The 24,006-nt window shown below is 42.3% G+C and overlaps 1 protein-coding gene across 4 annotated transcripts in view; it reads right to left on the reverse strand.

The window, feature by feature from the left end:
- The window catches only part of Nr3c2 (nuclear receptor subfamily 3 group C member 2), a 332,687-nt gene that overhangs the window by 42,230 nt on the left and 266,451 nt on the right, over window positions 1-24,006 (reverse strand). For all 4 annotated transcript variants that reach the window (XM_051205915.1, XM_051205914.1, XM_051205913.1 and 1 more), the window contains exons 5-6: window positions 22,776-23,114; window positions 21,304-21,448 (exon numbers count right to left, since the gene is read on the reverse strand). In XM_051205915.1, the coding sequence (XP_051061872.1) occupies window positions 21,304-21,448; window positions 22,776-23,114 (484 nt within the window). The remainder of the gene's footprint in view (window positions 1-21,303; window positions 21,449-22,775; window positions 23,115-24,006) is intronic.

Genomic DNA, 24,006 nt, shown 5'->3' on the forward strand with positions numbered 1-24,006 from the left:
GATTTCTCTCCAGCCAGCTTTCTGAGGAGGCAAAGCCTGGCTGTTTAACCCCAGGGATCCACCCATCTCTGCTTCTCCAGCAGGTGCAGGACAAGCAACCACTGCACCTGGCTGTCTCAGGTGAGTTCTAGGAATCAAGCTCAACTTCTGGTGCTTGCGGGATGAGCACTTTACAGACTGAGTAGCTCCCAGCCACTCACACACATTTTCAGTTCTAACCAACCTGTTCCATAGGGGAACAGGCACTTCTGGCTTTGCCATGGAGGGCCTAGTGCCACACCGCTCAGAGGCTTGGGTCCTATGACTTCTGAGACCCACACTTCTCACTGGCAAAAACCAACCTCACATGGGCATAGGAAGAAACCATACAGAAGTTCCCAAAACAAAGTACAGTGTGGCATTAGTTCTTTAAAAATATAATTGTAATAGAGAAAATACTTCTAGAGAAGTCATGGTTCATTTTGGTTGAAAGAAACCAAGAAAGCCTCAAACTCTTAAAATGAATTTTCAAGGAAAAAGCATTTTATTATTATCACGTCTATATATAGGCTGGTACACCAAGGGCAGAGGAGAGACGAGACAGATGTTCACAAGGTAGAAGTGACTCGCCTAATGCTGAACATGAGAAGTAAACACCTTCATGTCAAAGTGTTTGCTACTAAGATGTGTTAACACACTATCCACACAGAACAAAGGTTAGAGAGAGACTCAGACTATCTGAAAGCACATGAGAGGGTTCACGTGGCAACACACCTAAAGAAAGCAATTTTTGTCACGTAGATCTAAACAGAGTCATTTAACCCTTTGTTAAATAACCTTGCAGTCCTAAGGACTGTGTTCAGGGAGAGTTCCTACATACAAGAGTTGCATTACTTCTCGCTAATTCTCATAATGTCTTGTAAGCAATTATCCTCACGGGTATGAAGAATTTTATATTTGAAGAAGCCATGATCCAAATCCTGATGTTTTACTTAAAATCTCAGGCACCATTGTCTTCAGTAAATAATTTTTGCATCTCTTTTACAGTCATTCAGCGACACAGAGATCTTCAGATGTCACTGATTTTGTAAGCAATGAGTACATTGTCCTTTGTTCTGCATTATGTAGTAGAACTTTTATGTTTCCAAAATTTTCTCTGAAAGAGGAAGGTTATATACTCAACATAGCTTGAAATTAATGAAAATAAGCTGGTCATCTTACAAACATACTTATCCACACCACATTATTTTGCACAATTAGATTTAATACACAGAAAGATACTTTCAAAAAGTAGAAGCAGGGACAATATTTCAGGGCTATACTGGTATTAGCACTACAATATGCCTTTGCAGAAAGATTCTTCTACACGATTTTATTCAGTTAATGATTGCATCCTATTTTGAACAGAATAATCAAGTATCATCAAAAAAGATTATACTTGACTATTTTCAGAAAGAAAGGCAACTGTGTATTCTGCCTCTAAAAATGAAAATATAAGTGCATAACTCCAAGTCAACCTTGACCAGTGAGCTGAGGGGGCGATGGCAAGGAACTATCCGGGCATCACATGTAGAGAGGGCTGGCAGCCACTGTTCTCTGCTTCTACACATAAGCATATTTGTATATGGAATCCTTTTCTATGCACCTTCTTAAGTTTGGAATTTGTGCAAATACAACTCCTAAAATGGGCATAGAAATCCAGATCTGATTCTAAGAATCATGGGTTAGAATTTTTAAAAAGAGATTTATTTTTATTTTTTATGTGCATGAATGTTTTTCCTGTATGTATGTATATGTACCAAGTGTTTGCTTGGTGTCCACGGTGGCCATAACAGGGCATCAATTCCCTGAAACTGCAGTTACACATGGCTGTGAGCCTCTATGTGTTTTAGGAACAAATTTGGGTCCTCTGAAAGAGAAGAAAGGGCTTGTTGTGCAGTAATCTTTTGTGTACTGGGAATATGTGTCCTTTGGATCAGTTTACTAAAAAGCTGACTGGCCAATAGTTAGGCAGAATTTTTGGGGCAGAGAGGATGCTGGGAAGAAGGCAGTCATCAGCCAGAAAGACAGCAAACAGGATATCCAGAAGGAGAGGGAACAGCCAAGAGCTACATGGCAGGATGTATATTAATAGAAATGGATTGATTTAAGTTATAAGAGCTAGTTAGAGACAAGGCTAAGATATGAGACTAAACTTTTGTAATTAATAAGTCTCCGTGTCATGATTTGGGAGCTGGCTGGTGGGGCAGAAAAAGACTTGCAACAAGTGCTCTATTAACCACTAAGTCATCTCTCCAGCCCCCTGGGTTAAAAAAAATATGAAAACAAAACTTTGAACACACATGCATGCAAACACACATATAGCAATGCCCAGCTGCTGGGAAATTATTCAAAAGTATTTCAACAGTTCCATGTGCTTGAAAGTTTCTCCGACTAGGAAACCAGTTTCACTTGTAACCATAGCTTTACTGGGCCCTCTCTTGGGACTTGTACTCCACTAAACTAAAATCATATTTTAAAAACAATGTCACATAACCCAGTCTCTCCCACTTGAATTCCATTTGGAAAAAAGTGAACATTCACAGTGAGAAAATATTTTGTTGTTGTTAGTTTAAGAAAATTTGGGTTAGAAAACTTTTCTTCTATAATAATAGTAGGGATTAGACAAAAGCCATTAAAATCAGGGTGGCTGGAGTATTCAAAATTGGCTAGTTTTATTTCATATCAATACAACTTGGACACCTTATCTAAGCACTCACACTATCTTGCTATCTTTTTTCCTTAATGTTTCTAGCCACCAATTATTAAAATTACCTCTCATTCATTTTACGCATAAAACAATGTGTTGTGTTATATGGTTTTTTATCTTTTAAAATTGAGGTATTTCCAAAGATGGCTCAAGAGTCAGTTTCTTCAGATTTGGGGTCCCTGAGAGATGACCCATGCCTCAGCAGATGGTTTTATACCATGCATATATAAGAAGCACTATGTGGACTGAATGGGTTACAAAAGTACATGAATTTGGAGACATAAGTCGCAGGGGGATACAGGAAGAATTGGAAGGGAGGGAATGGAGAGTGGATTTGATCAATATATTTGATGCATGTATGAAATTGTCAAACAATAAAAAATGAAGTACACTTGTGTTATATCAACAGTTCTGTGCTAGCTTACATTATGAGAACAATCAAATAAACAGTAGGTTCTATAACATTCTTTTTAATTCTCCTCTTATACATTACATTCTAACCACAGTTTTCCCCCATCCATTATTTCCAGTTTCCCCACACCTTTTCCTCAAATCCACTCTTCCTTTGATTAAAAAAAAAAAAAAAAAAAAAAAAAAAAAAAAGGCAGGCCTTCCAGGGACATCAACCAAATATAGCATAACAAATTACAATAAGGATAGTCACAAACAAGGTAACCCTGTAGAAGGAAAAGGGTCCCAGGATAAGGCAAAAGAGTCAGAGACACCCCAACTCCCACAGTTGGGAGCCCAATGAGAACATGTTTTGGTATTCAGGCATGGCCTTACCTAACTAAAATAAAAATTAATAACCCCATAGTCATTCATCTATATAGATGGCTATCTGGTACCTGTTGATGGCAAATGACAGTCCAGAATTACAGTTGTTCTACTCTGATACAAGCAGGCATCTGGTCAACCAAATTACAGGCCACTCCCATCTCCAGGTGCCTGTGAAACTCAGCAGCTTCTGAAAGCTTATAGGAGCTCCCCCTGTACTGGCCTTCTAGAGTGAGACCACAGCTAGGTCCTTCCAGTGTGGGGATGTATGGTGTGCTTGTGAGCACATATGTGCTCATGCATGCGTGTGCACTTCCTACCTGCCTTTTCTAGATTCTTACTAGTGATCTCTATTCTGACCTCTCCCACACCGATGTATGGGCTCATCTGGGTTCACCTTTGAGATGGACAGTTTTAGAGGTACATATAATACACACCCTTTAGTTGTCTCATGGGTACTATCCTTGACATTCAGGCAGGTTAATAGGAAGTCAGGAAATCACAAAGACAGAAATAGTAAGGAACAAAACTCTGCCCCTAGGAAGAGCTGTTAGGGAAGAGTTCTCCTTTTCCACACAGCTGCTGGGGAATGACTTCCATTATGGTGGCAATGGTGATAATGATGAGTTACCATCCTCATTACAAGAGTGTTGTGATACACTGATTTTGAATGTGGGCCTGGAAAAAACTCTCTCTGCCAGCTAGAAAAAACTTTTTACACCTAAAAGTCCTGTAAGAATTGATAGTGTATCAATGGAAGATGTGTACATGAAAGCTCATGACAGCAACTTATGTTAGGTAAAAGGTGGAGGGAAGCCAAGATCAACAGGTGTACAAAATATGGCTTGAGCACATACTAGAATATTATTCATCTCTGAAAAGGAAATCCCTTCATGTGATGTCACGTGAATGAATGTTTAAAAGATATTTACTTTTATTATTTTTAAGTGTGTGTGTGTGTGTACTCATAGGCTGTGTGCATGTGGGTATATGCCTGTGAGTTCAAGTGCCCATGGAGGCCAGAGGAAGTGGCCTCCACTTGAAGTGTGACTCCACTTGAAGTGGAGTCACAGAGACTGTGAGCTGACTGGCATGGGAATCAAATCTGGGCTCTTAACCACTGAACCATCTGTTCAGCATGCTGTACACCACGTACAATAAACCAGTCACCAATGATAAATACTGTTTGGTTTCATCTCTGTGGGGTTCTCTGAGGAGTCAGATCCACAGGATGTAGAATGGGGACAGGTTTTCTTTCAGCTTTAAGTGAAGAGAAAATTCTGTTGATAGCTGCACAGCCATGTGATTGCATTTCATCTCCCCCCACCCCTGCAATGAACACACAAAGGGGCAAGACTCATGTGTACTTTTATAGCTACCAAGTTTTGAAAAATAAAATGACTGCTTACAAATCATCATCTTACTACACTCTGACAGAGACTATAACACTAGAATTGTGTTTATTCACATTAGCTTCTGTCAGGGCTTGGTGTGGGGTATCTTTTCTTCTTTTATAAGACACAAGCATTTCTTCATTTCCACAGCTTGCCTTTACCTTCCTGTCTTGTCAGTCCTCTGCATTGCTGTGCACGTGTTTTATTGCAAGCTACACCCAAGGCTTTTTAGAAAGCAGGTGAGGCAAAATTCTTCAATAAACCATGGTTACAAAGGTCACCCAGAAACAGTCCCCAAAGACCTGTTTGTTGTAATGCTCATGCCCTACGGGGAAGATGGAAACAGACCTTCATGTCTCACTCTTCTGTCTTCCATAAACTGCCATTTAATCAATGTAACCCTGTCTCACTGTCTGATGCTTGAAATGCCTAAGAACAACAGTTCTGCAGCTCAGCTACCTGTGGGGCCCAGGAAAAGAACGATGGTGGTGTTTACTCCAGGTCCTTCAGCAACAACAAACTAACCTGTCTTCTCACTCACACACCTCTGAGATGTGTAAAACAGCATGCTGGGAAGTATTGCAAAAAAAGACAACTAAAATACTCCACAGTCACCCCTGTATTAAGACCAAGGGAGTGCCTACACTGTGCCCTCTGCCCGTCTCAAGAGCAGAGCACATATCCTTCCATGGTTTTCATATGGCACATGTTTGCAATTATGTGAGGTGAGTGGTAAATACATTTCTCAGAAGCCAGTCCATCAATAAGGTCATTTGGTTTGCTAGTAGCCAGCTATTACTTCAGTAAACTGTCCCTAGACTGTGAGTGGTATGTCGTCATGAGGCAGCACAGGTCTCATAATAGTGAGCCAAATAATTCGAGATCACAGCACATCGTCAGGTTGAGATAGAGCGAACATGCTGTTCCATGGACAGTGTAACAGATGGCTCCTGACGGCTTGTCAGTAAAAAAAAAAAAGTTCGTACAAACTGGCATTCAGAAACAATCCTTCCCTCCAAACAAGAATGCAAAAGACCTCAACTTGAATCTGCAAATTATGCAACTTTACTATTTGTGCATCAAGAGGTTGTCCCTGAACAGTCTGCCAGGTGTATCCTTCAGATATACAGGATTTCTCTGCAGTGGCATCGCTCAGCCATCAGGTCCTGGGAACATCATGAAATTCTGCATGGGCTTGTTTTCCTGGACTGATGGCTTAGAGACTGGCAGCCTAGTAGTCTCAAGGATACTCATTTATTCTCCATGTCTAGAAGCCAACCAAGTGTTCTCTTTGTCACCTAAATTGATGTTCCGAGAGAGGTATCTTTTGATGAGACTATCCTTGGATTTCAGCACCTTAATTCCCATCGACTTCAATGGGTGTTGAAAATAACCCTTGACTAAAAACCTAGAAGGGACATGGTGACACAGCAACTGTCACTTACCGCTGGCGTTCTACAAGTGAAATAGCATTTTGGGGTTTTCCCCCCCATACATGTTACACATGGTCTACCAAGGGCCACATGAAGATTTCCTGGGCTACCATCCAGAGCCATCTTAGTGTGTGAGGGCCCAGTGGCTGCTGGGGCCATGCAGATCAGAGGGGCCCGTACTGCCACCTAGGGTCATGGCATTGTCTGGGCCTGGGCTGCTGCCAAAGGCCATGTCTGGATCAGTGGCCCTGCAACAGCTGTTGTCTGTGTTGATGTTAGTGGCCATGGGGACAGGCCTGCACAGATTTGGCCTCACCCCTCACTGGCTGCAGCAATCAGGAGAGCTGGTCCTGCCCCTCACCAGTGCATCACTAGGGAGAACCAGTCCTGTACCTCACTTGGGCAGACCAAACTGGTGGGGATGGGGGTGATCTGGTCCCACCCCTCATCTGCCATATGACAGAGTGCGAGGGAAAGAGGTGCCTTCCCCCATCCCTAGCAGCCTGTGAAGGGTAACAGAGGGATCCTGTCCCTTAATGGAGAAGGGCCCTGCACTTCACCTGGGCAGCATGGCAGAGTTGACCCACTTGGTATGAGAGGAGGAGAACTGGCCCTGCCCCTTGCTGCCTACCACATCGGATGAACTAGCAGGGGCAGTGCTGGAGAGCTCACCCTGCAGGATGCCAAGGGGGCTGACCAACCCAGCTACCCCAGGCCCACCCAGAACCAGGGCTATGAGTTAGCCCACCCCAACATCTACCTCATCTGTGATCTGCTGGAGCATGTGAAGGGGACAATCTAGAGATCCAAAACATGACACAGGACAACAACAGGCTATCCAAGAGGAGCCCCAGTGAGAGCCTAGTATTGACAGTGTAGCAGAAGCCAGAGGCCCCGAACCAGACCAACGACTCTGAAATGAACACTTACAAGTAAAGATGTACAGACTAAAGGGTACACTGCACGATGCACTGTGTCACACCACAGTTTTTTGTTTGCTTTTCTTTTAAATTGTATTTATTTATTTTTATTGGGGGAGGCTACAGGGGCAGAAGATGGATACAAAACAAAGGTATGAGAAGATAAATGGTATCAGGGTGCATGATGTGAAATCCACAAAGAGTCAGTAAAAAGATAAAACATAACACAAAACAAAAAGTATTACATATGGCATTTTAAAACATTCACTCATAACATGGCTTTATAAATGCTTACTATAGAGGAATTGGACAGTCGCTCAGTTGGTACAGTATTGCCACATACACATGAGGACCTGAGTGTGAACCCTCCAGACAACATGTAAAAAATTAAAACAATAAAAACAAAACACCAGGTCTGGTGGCATATGTGTATAATCTCAGTGCTGGGAAGGCAAAGGCAGGCAGGTTCTTGGGGCTTGCTGGCCAGACAGCCGAGGCATATTGGAAAGCCCTAGAAAAACAAGGTGCACAGTTCTTAAGGAAGATGGCACCTGGAATTTTCCTCTGGTCTTCACAGACATGCATACAATACACATCTGCAAAGATATGTGCACATGTGGCCTTCCCAGGCATTCAAGTAACATATATCTGCACAGATATGTACACATATGGCCTTCATAGGCATTCATGTAACATATATCTGTATGGATATGTACACTTGTACCAGCACATACTTAGTCTAATGGGCGATTTCTTTCTGGTACCAGGACGTTTAGGGTACAAGAAAGAAAGCATGCAGCCAGAGTCACCTGCAAAAATACAGGTTTTGCAGAATTAACTAGGAGTAACTATGAATGATATCACACAGGCTTTGTGCTATCGTTCCTCCAGGCCATAACACTATAACTGACTTGAAAAAGTGATTTCTAAGCAACTTTCCAGGGTGACTTTTTATGTCATGGAGGTACACTTGTCCCTGAGATTAGTGACTGAGATCACAGTACACTGAAATGAGGAATGGCAATGGCAGAGGGTTAAAGGGAATCCCAGGTCATCATGGACACCTTCAGCACAGGAACACACCAGCACTGTGCCTACAGGCAGCAGGGATTCCACCACAAATGGATGTTAGATTTCTGCCTTGGAGGGGACATATTCACACATCCTCACTCTAATTATTCACTTGACTACAGCGATTTACTTATTGTAAGACACTTCTTGGAAGGGTTAAGTGGTTTGAACTGCAGCAGGATAGCCCCATAGCTGCACTTCTAAAACAGAACAGAGTGTTCTGTATCCCAGGAGAGCTCCATAAATGCTCACTGGGTTAAGAATTGTTACCTCAAATTGCTATGTATTGGGCTGCCATATACATGGTTCAGTACTCGAAATCCAACCAAAGGTGCATCAAAAATATCAGAGAACTCCTGCATCTGAGATGAACATGTATAGCCTTTTTTCTTGTTGGGCAATGTGGTAGAACAATCACTTTGGTACCATTCCCATTGTTTTAGAAAGTATCCAAAAGGAGGTCTGAAGGGTAAGGGGTGTGTGTGTCATTTTACAACTATAGATCTGGTATCCATGGAGAGCCTTTACTGATCTCCATTTGGATATGAAAGTAGATTTAATGTCCTGACTAAGGGAAGTCCATTTTTTAATTCCATGTCTCTCTCAATTGTAGGCTGTAGACATAAGAAAATGCAGTGACCATTCTTCCTTCATACAGACATATACAGACATAAAGATGGCATTCAATTCAATGTGTGGCTCTGGTTACTTCTTTGTAAAAGGGCAGCATACAAGGCAGGGAGTTTTTCCAAACCATACTGTAACTGCAGAATGTGAACAAAGTCAATTGCTAGTTTATGGATGTTACTAGACTACTTAGATGACAAAACAATTTTCCCTCAGTACAATATAGATCTGTACCCACCACTCCTGGTGGGATCAGTGTTCATGTACCCACCAGCATTCCTGAAGCGAAGACCACATTATCCTAGCAGCTGGGGCCCAGGGCTGTGAAGATGTCTCCTCTGTAGTGCACCTGTCTTCATAGGTGACAGTGCCCTGAGGCCTTGCTGAGGTGAGTGATATGTGTCTATGTAGGGATGGGAAAGTAGGATAGGGGCTGCGCTCACATTACAGGATCACAGATTTCCTTTACTGGGGAAAGTCTTACTAGATGAGAGGAAAATATGTCAAGAGCCCAAGCTTTGTTTACAGTGACACTATTACATCTGGTAATCAAACTGGGTCTGGTTGTTGGGACCCATAAACATGGCTCCACTTTATCTTTACTCAAGGTTGGAGAGTTCAAAACCATCCTAATAAAGTCAAAAGACCTAAAGGTCTAAGTCTCAGCTACTGTAGGATGTTTTGGTCTTGGTAGTGGATGTCTTATCTAAATAACAACAGACTTGTGCTCAGGTGTGTTTACGCTTGACCCTCAAGGCCAGATAACAGACAACAGGATTAAGGGAAGAAAGTCCTTTTAGGTGATAATAGAAGTCTTCTACAATGTCCCCCTTTGGGTCAGGGTACTTAAGAATATTGAAGAATAAACTTGGGGCATTCAGTATTCACTGGATTGCCCTCCTGACTCTATTCTGTGTCTCTGTCTCTTTACCAGCATCTTTACCTGACCTTTCTTAATCCACACTCCCTCTCTCAGGTATGAACCAGGCAAGTCGGCTGGATCTGACTAAAGCCCACAAAGATGGGTTCCCACACTAGGCATCGTTTCTGGTGTTCCATAATTCTGGATGAAGGAACCATCTTTTGTTCCAATTATTCTATAGAAGTTGGTGCATTGTCTGCTTGAGTAGAAAAAAAAGGATGTTCAATTCAATTTATTAGACACTGGTCACATGCCCTCTCTTATTATTGATTCCGAACATCTGTCACAGAGTAGATTTTGTTCAGGACATTATGAACAACTGCATCATTCATTACTGGGTGAAAGGAGTATTGCCACCACCCAGCCACGACACCACACATGACATCCATTTCCCATAAGACATGCATATTGCATGATGCCATACAGAGCTTATCAGGGCATAGCCTACAGATTTATTTGGTTCATCTGTTTATGTAAAAGCACTAGTGAAGATGGCAGGAAATATGCAGCTATCATTCTCTAACCTTTCCCCTTACTCTGAAAGTCTGTGAGCTCCTCATCAAAACCAAGGGACATGCCCTCACTCTTTAATGACAAGTGATTTGTTGAGGCTTTGTGCTCATTATCTAAAGGCAATGCATTAAGACCAGAACTCCTAATGTGATCGTTCCCTGTGTGTCTCAGGCAGGTCTCGGGTCAGCAGTATATAGGGTTGCCTGGATAGAAAGAGGGGTCTCTTCTTCATTGTGATGTTCCATACAAAGAACTGGGTGTGCATCAGATGGCAAGGACCCTTCCTGAGACAAGGAAAAAGGATTGGAACCCCTCTGCCTGCGATGTGCCACCACCTTCAGGTTTTCAAGTTCCTTGCCAGCACAGTGGGCTGGTGTTTGGAGGCAGGTCTTTTCACAGGTTCAAACATGGATTAGGGTCACGTTAGCTACTTTTTTCATTGCATTTTCTGATCGAATACCTGACAAGAGATGACCTATGGTAGAAAGGGTTGATTCTGAATTGCAATGTAAAAATGAATATAGAGCATGCTATCAGGGAAAGCATGGTGGCAGGAGTATAGTATGAGAGCTCCAAGGAGACACACAGAAGCAGAGAGAAGAAATGAAATGAGGCCATGTACTTCCTCCAATTAGGACCCAACTTAAGGTCCCCTAGCTGCAACTACGTGTTCAAATACATTAAGCCCATGTGGGATATTTCACATTCAAGCCACTATAAGGCCTTTAGCAAGTTGACAGGGGCAAGTTTGGACTTCTCCATCTTTGTGGGACACAGCATCCATTTTCCTGTAGGAGTGACATCTAGAAGCAACCACAGAGTGCCATTTGGAAGCAACCAGACACAGTTTGGAAGCAATCACAGAGTGAAGCCCCTTCACCAGATGTCAAATCTGCTGGCTGCTTGATCCTGAATTTCCCAACCTCCAGAACTGTGGGAAACACATCTGTGTTGCTCATAACTTACTTAGACTTTGGCATTTTGTTATAGTAGCACAAATAGACTGAGACAAACAATGAACATACTTCTTTTTCATGCCTGGAACACCGATCTATAAAATTTTTGTCACTGGTCACTCAGCTTCATCATGCTAGTGCTCTACTCATGTACGCATGAATCATGTGTGCAGGAACTCATCAGCCACACTGCAGAACACTGGAGGGGGGCAGGGGCAGGAGCAGGGGCAGGCTGTATTACCTTCTCTTTTGTATTTTTTGCCATAGTCACTATGGGGCTTTGCATGTTGTGGATACATCTGTTTAATACTGACTGGGAAGTTGCTAGTTACTGCTCATATGTTCTTGAATTCCTTTTTGTACACATATGAGAGCATATGTGTATTCAGTGTGTGGGTACATACGTGTGTAACACAGTGTATGTGCAAGGGGTCAGAGGAAAACCTCTGGTGTTGGTTCTTGCCTTCTGCCCAGTTTTGAGACAGGTCTTCTTGTTTACTGGCTGCATGCACCAGACTAGGGGTTTGTACTGTGTCCATGTCCCATCCAGTTGTACGAATGTTGGGTTACAGGTGTGCACTACTGAACACAGCTTTATGTGGGCTCTGGGTACCAACTTATGCTCACACAACAAGCACTTTACCCACTGAGTCACCTCCCCAGCTGTGTTCCCACATTTTAGTGAAGTGATAAAGAGATTTAATTTCATATCCAGGGAAGCAAGTAGGATATTCATTTATGTTGTCATTTTAAATGATATGCTTCAACCCCAAACAGCCAGTCATAGCAGACCTAAGATGTGTGTAACACACTTATATCAACTATTTTCCGTATTAGCCAGATGAAAGGAAGGACTTAATGGAAGGATTCAGGCATTATGCTAGCCAGCCCCTGTCACCTGGAAGAATGCACTCAGGCAGTACCCTGGTCAGCCCAGGTGCAAAGGACCCCTTTAAAAGAAAGATCTTGCCCACTTATACTCTTTCTCTCTTTCCCTTTCTCTTTCCTGCTGTTTCCCTGGGGCAGAAAGGAGTTTTCCTGTCTCCCTCTTATTTTCTGTCCCCTCTCTGTCTCTGTGTCTCTTTACCTCTTTTCTCCCCCCTCCCTTTCTAATACAACTCCTCACTTAAGCTCTGCTTGCAGTATGTTTGTCCCTCCGCCTCTGTCACCCCTGCTTGCCATGGAATCTGCCAAGGTCCCTTCGAGCTTTTTCATAACAGTTAAAAATCAGTGTCTCTCTTCTAATATTTTGGGGAAGGATGCTTATTTTTATAAAATGGTTATGTGATATTGTTTATAATAATTCAATGTGTTGTTAATCTTTATTCTATTTGTGTGGGGTTGGGGATTGAACCCGGGGCCTTGTGCATACTACTGATGTGTTATACCCATATCCCTGTTGTTATTTTAAAATAAATTGATAGATCAATAGTTCCAAAATTTTTCTCTTTGGGTAATTATCAATAAATATAATTGATATGATATAATTGGTATGAAGAGAAGGTCTTTGTGCTCCTCAGTAGTTTTGAGAGTATAAAGGGGCCCAGCTGTTTGTAAACTATTGATGGCTAATTTCCTGACACAGTAGATGAGAAATGAAAGCTTAGCAAAATAAAGTCACTCACTTGACAACATCAAAGTTGTTCCTAAGAAAGTTAGAGACTGGGTCTTTAAGGCTGAGCTCTTAATTACTGCTGTGGCGGGAAACACAGCTGATCTAATATGGGACTAAAGTCAGTTATTCTAATAAGATTCAATGGTGCTATTTCTACTGCATTTCTACTTGTTTGGAAAGGTAACTTATGAGAGATGACATATGATTGGTCAGTGAGACATCCACATTATAAAGTATCAGAAACCAGCATGTTGTCTCAAACTTTTACACCATTGCCCAGTGGGAGCAGTCTTGACTTAGCTAAAGATGTTGGTTGTAAACTGAGGGTCCCAAGCCTGGACCTTTGTCTTATCACCATTAAAAGAAGAGCAAGAGCAAACATTGCCATCACAGAGTTGGGAGAACTAAATACAATGGTGCCTTGAGGCCCTCTAGTGCCCTCACATTGCTTCATGATGACTTTGCTCTCTATGGTCCACAATGGGTGAGAGATGTCACAACTTAGCAAGAAGAGAGGAGGGAGTTTATCAACTGCTAATTATCTGACTCTATCAGATGCTGACATCCTGTGTGCAGGGCAGAGGGACCACTGAGATGCTTCTGCTCAGCAAGGCAGCCACATCTGGATGTGTAGTCACCTGAGCTTAAGCACTTGCCATGTACAGCACCCTTTTCATTTGTTTCCCTCATTATATACTGACTTTAATTATTATGCATACATGTGTGAATGCAGCCATTTTGCAGACTGTGTGCTGTTAGAGGACAATTTTCCTAAGTGGGTTTTCTCCCCCAACCTCATGGATTCTGAAGATCAAACTCAAGTTTTCAGGCTGAAGTGCAAGCTTCTCTATATGCTGAACCATCTTGCTGGTCCTTCCTTTGTTTCTTTCAAGAAAGAATCAAATGTTAGAACTCAAGGAAACAATTTCTTCAGAGACCTCCATAACCCCCATAAACTGAGTTGGGGTTTATGGGTGGATGATGGAGATGACAGACAACCAGATTCACCTCTCCTGCAAGATGCAAGGAAAAGGGATAATCATGTGACCACTTTTCCATTCTAGACTTCCTTAAAGATAGGAGTTCAGGGCATGATTTGTGCATTAGTCACAATCATATTTGCTCCCCTCTATCAAGGTTTGGCAGTGCCATCAAGACCATCATCTTTGCTCCTTGTATTCTGTCACTTATGTAGGAGAAACCTGGAGTTCTCTTTGGTTAATAAACTAAATGTTAAAAATGAATTAATGTTATAGCAGAAGGAAATGAATCAGAACTTTGAATGCTAGGCAAGTGCTCTGTCCTGAGCCTTCTGCAATTATTAGTTCAAGACAGAGTCTCATAAGTTGTTCAGGCTGGCTTTGATCTTGCTACGTAGCCTAGGCTGGTCTGAAACTTGTGATCCCCCTGCCTCAGTCTCTAAAGTAGTTGGGGTGAAATGCTGAGCTTTTTAGCAATGGTCTTTCTCTTTCAAGACACTGAAGTACCACAGGATGCCTCAACCCTAACAGCCTCTTCTGAGTACAGCAGGCAGACTGGCTTTCTCAGGCAGCACAGGAAAATGAAGTCTGAACTTAACTGTACAGGTGCCAGCTGCTCCCAGGGGGTCCACCATTCCTGAACATTATGCAATACAAGTCAAGGTGGGAACTGAACAGCACAGATTCCTATTTCATTATTAATCTACTGTTCATAGACACAGGAGTACATGACATTGAACTGAAGAGATCAGACACTGCACTCCATTTCAGCAAAAGGCCCCCAAACCACCGACTTGTCCCTTGCCATCTGACCCAATCCTGCAACTGAATTGCTGCAGAGAAAATTTTTGCCTGTGATATTTTCAGTGAAGAAACCTAAGTGATTTTATTTATATGGAAGAGTGCTTTCAGTGGAAGAGAACAAAGCCCTCTGAGCATGCTAACTAAAAAAAAAAAAAAAAAAAAAAAACGATATGCTAATATTCAAGGCCCAGTGCTTTGTGGATAATGTATGAACTTTTATTCATAGTGGAAAGCAGCTCCCTGTACACAGGCATCATGCGGTGCAGCCATGTTCCTTACATCATGGCCACTCTCTTGGCTCCCAGGACAGTTAACACACAATTATTTTCACTAGCAATGGATGCAGTATAACCAGAATGGATGCAGTGTAACCAGGATGGATGCAGTGTAACCAGCAATGGATTCAGTGTAGCCAGCAATGGATGCAGTGTAACCAGCAATAGATTCAGTGTAACCAGAATGGATGCAGTGTAACCAGCAATGGATTCAGTGTAACAAGAATGGATTCAGTGTAACCAGCAATGGATTCAGTGTAACCAGAATGGATGCAGTGTAACCAGCAATGGATGCAGTGTAACCAGAATGGATGCAGTGTAACCAGCAATGGATGCAGTGTAACCAGAATGGATGCAGTGTAACCAGCAATGGATGCAGTGTAACTAGCAATGGATACAGTGTAACCAGAATGGATGCAGTGTAACCAGAATGGATGCAGTGTAACCAGCCAGCCTCCTGATCTGTCACATATTTAGCCACCATGATGGACTTTGTCTCTTGGAAACTACAAGGCCAAATGATTGCTTTTAACCTGAAGTTGCTTAATGGAGAAAGTAACTAAGAGGCATACCTGGAGGACTCCTTCCTTTAGTCTCTGCCTTCCAGTACAACCCCACTGTAGTCTACTTTTGTGGCAAAGATTAACTCCATTTAGAAGGGGGCAAAGTCTGTTCTCTGCAGACATCGAGGGACCACTTTTTACTTATGACACTGTTTTTTCTTAGAAGTCTCAAACCCAACTCTCCATGAGAGGCAGGCAAGACTGAAAAGGATTAGTGGACAGCAGACACTGGGAGAGCCACCGTGTGCCACCTGAGGGAGGACATCACTGTTCACAATAAGCAGGGCCACTGGAGTGGACCCTGGCTCTCCAGCTGCTGTGTAGCTGAGCTTTTCTCAGCTATAAAAAGAGAAGGGGTAGGCTCTTTGTCCTGCCCAGGAGTTAGAAACAAAGAATAAGAGAGGGCTTCAGCAAATGCTAGCTTTTCACTAAGATGCACTCATGTATTAGTGCAGGTGTGTGTGTGTGTGTGTGAGTGTGTGAGTGTGTGTGCACGTGCACATGCACACATGTGCATGTGTGTGCATGTAAGACAGCTGTGAACAAAAATAAGCATGAAGGGAGTAGGAAAAGTTATATCCTGGAGACCATGAGAAATCCTAATTAGAAAGGAGAAAGGGCTTGGGACAGAGGAGAAAACTTCCAGGGAGCTAGTACTGAGGAAGCTGGCCCAGATTCACCATCTCCAGTCTCCTCTTGTCAGCACAGTCATCTTGTTACTGGGTTGACACACAGTTCCTCCAGTGGCCTGTGATCTCTGTCATTTGGAGTGATGTTCAGCTACCACAAGTATCCCTGAAGATGCCCTTACTCCAGCTACCCTATGCATCCCTGAGGCATTCCATCTATGCCAGCTATCTCATGTGTCCCTGAGGATGCCCTCACTCCAGCTACCCCAGGTGTCCCTGAGGATGACCTCACCCCAGCCACCATAGGCATCCTTGAAGCACCCCCAAGGATGCCCTCACTCCCAGGTTTTTCCCAAGGATGCCCTCACTCCAGCTACCCCAGGTGTCCCAGAGGATGCCCTGACTACAGCCTATGAACAGAAACACTCTGGAGATACAGACACTCTCAGCCAGGCCTCTTGAAGTTCCAGAATGTTGAGTGCAAGGGGGTCCCATGGGTGCTGTTTGTTGGGAGGGTGGCTGGCGAAATCCATCACTGAGGACAAGTGGAAAGTGTCAGTGTGGTGACTAGCAGCCAGGACCAAGAAAGGGTTCAAGGTGCTATGAAATGACTGATGGTTGAGCTATTGGTTCTAATGGTGCACAATGCCGTAGCCAACATAACTAGGAAGATGTGGGTTGACTTCACTCTGCCACATCAATTGGAATGACCTTTCTTTCCCAGAAATCTACTCAGAGCTACTAGAAGAGTCTGGGAAGGTGGTACTGAGACCAACCACTTCCTTGCTCTCTCCAACAACAGTCTTAGGACCACAATGACACAAGGCTTAGATGACAGGTATTATCTTTTGAGAACGATTACATATGCCTCCAGCAGACTTCTCATTTTTAAATACTGGTCAAGGCTTTAAAGATATTGACTGAAACATGGAATCTTAATTTCAGGGCAAAAAAGAAAAAAGGAAGAAAAAAATAAAAAGTAAAACTTTCATTACAAGCTTAAGTGGAAGTTTTAATATGTGTGTTGAACTGATAAGAAATTTAAATAGTTGCAGTGATCTGAGGCAATATGTACTGTATTGTTTCAAGGTAGAATTGAATAATTAATCATTTAATACATATCTGAAAAGTTTTGAGTTTATAATAAGAAAAGTTCTGTGCTAAAGTATTAACTCATATTTTCACTTCAGTGTTTAATGAAAAAAATGGAAAGAATGTTTCCTTTATTATTCCCCATTTCCTGCCTCTCCTCCAGCTCAATATTGCTAATGTGCAGCTGAAGGATAAGATCATCAGACAACCTGAGACTCATTTCAAAGGCTAGCACAGGCACACACCTACCAAGTTTTGTTATTTTTGTAAATACGGCAATGCCCCTGTTTGCAGATATACCACATTCATATCACACTTCTCTACCACAACCTTTATTCTTGTAACGAGGAATATGAATTCTGAAAAACCCCTCCAGGCCAATTATTAGACTGGTTAGTTAATTTGTTCAATAATTAATCTATCCAAGAAATATTTACAGAGCAGCTACTATGTCTCAGGCTCAAGGCTAGGTACTAGACTGAAAAACAAAAACAAAAATAAATACTGGTCAGAGTCTGAAGGTAACAAAAGGGACTAGCTAAACTTTCAAAATAAGGTGTTTCCCCATGACTTTCATATGTTCAAAGAGGTTCTTTCTGGGTTCTTTGTTGAACATTTTTATTTTCCAATGTTGCATACATTTTTAAATTAATACTTTGTATCAGGACCAAACGACACAAATGGAAACAAAGGACAATATCTGTGATTCATAAACACTGTTGAGGGCTGGGCATGTGGTCCAGTGTAGAGTGCTTACCTAGTGTGCATGAAGTCCTAAACCCAGTGTCCAATCCTGCATAAACTGGTGGTGTGTCTACTACCCTAGCACTCAGGATGTAGAGGTAGTAAGTTCATGAATTCAAGGTCATCCTAGGCTCACAGTAAGTTTAGGGCTAGCCTGAAATATATGAGCTCTAGCTCAAAAATAATAAAAAGCACTTTCTCCTTTCAAAAAGTGGGGAAAATACTAGCAGATGGGAGTAAATAATTACAAATCACCATATAAAGATTTTACATCCAGAGTAGATAAAGAACCATAAGCAAAGAGTCACATGACAATCAATGTAAAGTAAAATGAGAAAAAAGCCTTGACCTGACATTTCTCCAAAGAAAATACATCAAAGGCCAGTCAAGACAGCTCAACACCATCAGTTGCAAGAGAAATGCAAAGCCCAATTATAATGAATAATCGTTAGTAGGATGAATACTCAAAAGAAAAAGTATTGGCATGAACATGGAGAAATTGAAACCTGTTTTCAGCTGGTAGAATGTCACAACTTCTGTGTGTACAGTTTGAGAATTCCTCAAAAAGACCAATGCAGTGTTAGCATGTGTCCAGAGTCTACTCTGAGGTATATGTTCTTAGGAATTGAAAACAAGAACAGAAATTTTAGAGATTTGAGCAAGACATGTCCCCCAGAAGCTCATGTATTTTCCTATTTGATCCCCAGTTGGTGTCACTATTTAGGGCGAGATTATGAAACCATTAGAAGGTGAGGCCTTGCTAGAGGAAGTATGTCAGTAGAGGAGGGACTTGACGCCTTACCTCACCTCCTGATCTTTTCTCCTTTGTCTGTATGTCAGCCCACTCTTTTCTGCCACCATGCCTTTGCTGACAAGAAGGACTCTGTCCCTCTGGAGCTGTAAGCCAGAATAAACTGTCTTTCCTAGGTTGTTTTTGTTAAGGAGTGATGATCACAGCCTCAGTAAAGTACCTGATGTCACTACAGACATCCTGAGGGGCATTTGTATACACATGCCCATAGTTGCATCAGCACTGTACTCAAAGGTGACAATCGGCTACATGGAGACATTCAGTTTTCCATATTTTCCACAGCTGTGTTCTATGAAGGCATGGCAAAGCAAGGCAGTGAATACGGAGCCATTTCCCCAAGGGGTAAGTGAGGGCCAAGCCCCAGTATGCCTCTGGGAGTACTTTTTCTCAGGTCTTCTCTATACAGTCTTGTTCTGTGTGCATTTCTATTCAGACAGCTTATTTAATACACACTGCTGAATCACTAACACACAGCTCACGACAAGAGCAATGCAGCTCATAACTGTATGATGTTTTTCTTCCATACATGGCACCATTCCAGCCTTGCTGAGCTCAGTGGCACCAGGCTGCACCCTAGCTCTGCATTCTGGCCATGTTAAGCAGGGACATCACCAAGAAAAGCATAAAGCTGCACAGAATGTAGCAAAAAATAGAAAGCATAAAGGAAGCTGGCATACAGTCTCAGAGCTGAAACAAAAAGGCAGAGCACAGTCTTTTTCCATCTCTACTGCAATGTGCACTCTTTAGTGACTTATTTATTCTTCATCCTGCATATGTTCTGGATGATGGCTAATATACTGTGTGTGTTCATGTGAGATTAAAACTAGATGTAACCACCAACAGGCAAAACCACAGGTAGATAATACATAAATAATGAGGGAATACTGTTAAGAAGAAATAGGAGGTGAAGACAAGCCTCATTGTGGGTAAACATGGACAATATCATGTTAAGTAAAAATAAGCCAGACAGAAGTGGACAAATATTGTATGCCTCCATTCCTACATGATGTCTAGAATACAGGTAGGCTCATAGACTATAGGTCCATAGAATCAGAGGGGGGTCAATTAAGACTTATCACTCAAAATATTTGGAGTGTCAGCATGGGATGATGAAAAAGTGCTAGAAGTAGAGTTCAGTGATGGCTATAAAATAGCATACATGTCAAAGCACTAACTTAAATGGCAAAGCTTACAATATGAAAACTGGGTACACATACATAGGAGGATTACACAGGTCATGGCAATCTTCTGTTCAAAACAAAATCAAATGCAGAACTTCTGATGGCACTGGGGATTCTGTCTTACCCACACCTCCCATCACAGGACCATCATTAGTGTGTTTTAAGAAAGGGCTTACTCTTTAACAATATATTTAACAGCTGAGTATTGAGGAAAGCAAGTACATTTAAAATGGGCAGGCCAGTTCATTGGCTTTAATTTTGATGTAAATTTATGCTAGGATCATTCTGATTGCTTGCCAGAGTGGAGTTTTCTCAAGAACCCATGATGTTCTTACACTTTCTTTGGTGTAAACCACTGTGGTGGCCAACAACACCAAGGTGAGCTGATATGCCTCAGCAGGTAACTACAGGGGTGTTATGGTATCTTGGCATGATGTTTCTTCCCTTTACCATCATCCATCTGTCACCTGATATCTCATTCTAGAAGTCTCTATATTTGTGTCTTTAGAGAGAGACTTCTGTCAGAGGATGGCTATGGTCACTGTCATAATTTCAGTGCTCCATTTAAATATTTTGACCCAATGATCATAAAGAGGCATTGCTGAATAAAAGCATCTAATAAATGTACTAATGTGAAATGCAAACACTAACAAAATATCAACTTATAGTAGGAAGGCACTCATAGCCAAAGAGGAAAAAAATTACAAAATTTGTTCAGTCTTTTAAAATGCATCATGAAATGAAAAAAAAATGCTTCACTGCAGAATAAGGTTTTGCTTCTTTTATGAGTGAAAGGAGGGGTAATTATGATTGTCATGAAAACACATTGAGCAGCTGTGTACAGTTAACAAAAGAGCCATTCTATGATGCTCGTACTAACTGGCACTTAAATAGTCCCATTTCCTAGAAATGAGCTTCTTCTGAGCTGGAGCAGATACAAAGAGACTGCTTTCTAATAATCATGGCACAGTACCAGGTGAGTTCTCAGTGCCAACTGGGTTCTCTTCTTTTGGTACAATTCCTGCATACATGAAGTAAAGGTGTTACATATACTGACTTACTGATACTTAGATGTGTATGTGTTATACCATTGCAAAGACTGATTTGTATGTTTTCAAAATTCAAAGTAAAAAGAAAACAACTCTTAAAAATGCCTGTTTCATAGATTTCTTTCACACTTGTACATCTGGCTTAGAGCTTATTTTAAATAACAGCATAACAAATAATTCTGCAGTTTGTTTTATGAGGGCTAATTAATAGGTACTTACTCATTAAAGACTAGGTCTGGTGCAAAATAGAGAAATTGGCTGTTCGTATGTTTGTACGATCTCCAACTCAAGGCAAACGATGATAGACACATCCAAGAATACTGGATGAGGGTAATTTGGTCCTCAAGAGGCAAGTTTTTAAATCCTAGAGAACAGAACAATTAATCACAGAAAGACACTTAGCATGTGAGTACATTCCAGGAAGAATTCCACCTAACTACCTTTCCCTAACACACTCAGATCAATTCAATTCCACAGACATCTATTGGGGGCACGTGCTCAGCTCCAAACACTACAGTTCAATTTAAATTCACACTAAATGCTTGGGGTGGGAATGGCTATGGAGCACGGCTGGGACAGATCACACAGGAGCATCCAGTGAGGTTCTGCTCTGATAACCAACACAACTGGTACAATCTGTATACACATGCATAACTCGCTTCATTCCAACACAAGCAACTGTGCCAGCTTAAAGGGGAGTTCAGCTGTCACCATCTGCAAGAACAGAAAAATTTTAGTCTTTTGACTTTGGGGCACCTTGTTCTCCAACACCTGGAATGCAACCTGTTGACAGTACTCTGTAGCAGCCAATTCTTGCTCTAGCTTTCCCCTTTCCCCCCTCCCGGCCCTATGCTTCTCATTCCTACTTCCAGCTGTGTCATGCTAATTTTGGGGCTGAAGCCCCTTCTCCCCCAACTTTTTTTTTTTTTCTACAGGCTGCAGGTTGACCACAGGTAATTAATTCTTGGACCAGGGCAATGTGAAAGCATCTCACCTTGTGGCCTCTGTAGGCTAAGAGGGTCTATCCTGCTTGGTAGAAAATGAACACAAGGTAGAAATCAAGAATGCTTTGTGGGTGCTGAGGGCACAGAGGGGTCTTGTGTGTGTTTGGTGTATGTCATGTATATTCATGAGCATGTACAGGCTCGTGTGCAGCAGCCATGTGGGCACCATATGGAGAGGCCAGAGGTCTATGAGGCATTGGTTTATCTATCATTGTCTGCCTTATCTTTTAAGGCAGGGTCTTGCCTTGAATCTGGAGCTAGGATCACTGGCCTGAAAGCTCCAGAGATCGTCTGTGTCTCTCTGGTGCTAGGATTATAGGTAATAAAAGACAGGGATTTTATATATATATATATAGTTTATCTGAGGATATAAACTCAGGTGTATGTGCAGGCATGTCACCAACCATCTCTTGAGTCTCAGGCAGGATTGATTCTTTTTTAAAAAACCAGGAAGAGTTGATCAGGGTGGTTCACAAGGCGAGTGTCAGCTTTAAGTTCCTTGGACTTGAGCTTAGATGAACTGGGGTACTGTGCTGCCCAGAGGTGTGATCTCAGTAACAATGTATTTTATCTCTTTAATACTTGGGGACAAAATAATCCCTTTCTTTTGCAAACAGCATTGATGGGTGCTGCTCAAAGCAGACACCGGGGCCCCTAGTACCGAGCATGAGCAGCATGCAGTCCTACCTGGAAGTACCTTGGCCCACTTCACGACTTGGATCATTTGTTTGCCTGCTAGGCGGTTCAGTGTGGAGAGCAGGTTCTCTGCCGTGTCTGGCTTGGAGCTGTCATAGCCAGCATACACGATCTCGGGCTCGATGCTCTCCAGGATCATGGCAGGGGATGGCGTGAGTGCTCGCGTGATAGAGGAGAGCTGTGGGACCAGTGCAGAGTTCACAGATGGCTCCTTGGCAGGAGCGATGTATGTGGTCCCCTCTTCTGGGCTCTGCGGAGGCGGTGGCGGGGGCTGCTGTGGCTGCTCCTCGTGAAGGCCTTTTAACTTCCCTAGTTTCTTTGACTTTCGAGCTGTGAAATATAGAAATTGGAAGGGATAAGGGCAAATGAGCATGATATCATCTTGAGCACATTGCATGAGGCAAACTTCTACAGGCCTTTGGGTTGTAATCAGGGCATGATTTCTCCTATGGAATTCTTATACCAAAGGAGTACTTTCAGAAAAGCTCCCAGGTTACTACCATGAGCAGCAGGCTGGCAGCTGCTTCTTGCATTGGACTCATGGTACATATCTTTCCTTCTTCTAGCCCGTGGAGACTTGCACACATCTGCACACTGACTCAAACCACATCCTGTTCTCACAATGGAGAGGAGGAACCATAGAATAGGACACAAAACTGTATTGCAGGACACAAGTGGGGCCCAGGACAAGTAAATAAATAAATAAATTAGCAAAAATAAATGGAGTACTTAATACCAGATATGCTCTAAATGGCTTGCACGAAATTCCCAATTTAACAATTATTTTGGGTAGAGACTACTATGGTTCCCATTTTTGAATAGCACTTGAAGGAAGAGTGTGAGCTTCAAACAATAACATCTTGGGAGCCGGTAGAGGTGAGTGCAAAGGTAAGTGGGAAGATACATGAGAGAATGGGTAAAAAGAGCTTTCTCTACTCAGAAGAGCCAAGCTGAGCTTAGGGCTGTGGCAATTACCGATTTTGCAATTATAATAATGCTTTTGATTGATTAAAAATTCTCTATGAGCCAGACACAGCGCTGGTTTAATCCTAACTTGAATCTCAGCCTCATAGGCTCACTGAACACAGAACAGGGTTACACCACACCAGTGAACATGATGTAAAACATAACCATCTCTATTTACAATTATAGCTACTATTATTTATCATGTTTACCACGGGGGAGGGGGGTAGAGGACTACAACTCACCTAAAAGTGAAGCC

The sequence above is a fragment of the Phodopus roborovskii genome, unplaced genomic scaffold (genome assembly GCF_943737965.1).
Source record: "Phodopus roborovskii unplaced genomic scaffold, PHOROB, whole genome shotgun sequence".
Classification (NCBI taxonomy): Eukaryota; Metazoa; Chordata; class Mammalia; order Rodentia; family Cricetidae; genus Phodopus; species Phodopus roborovskii.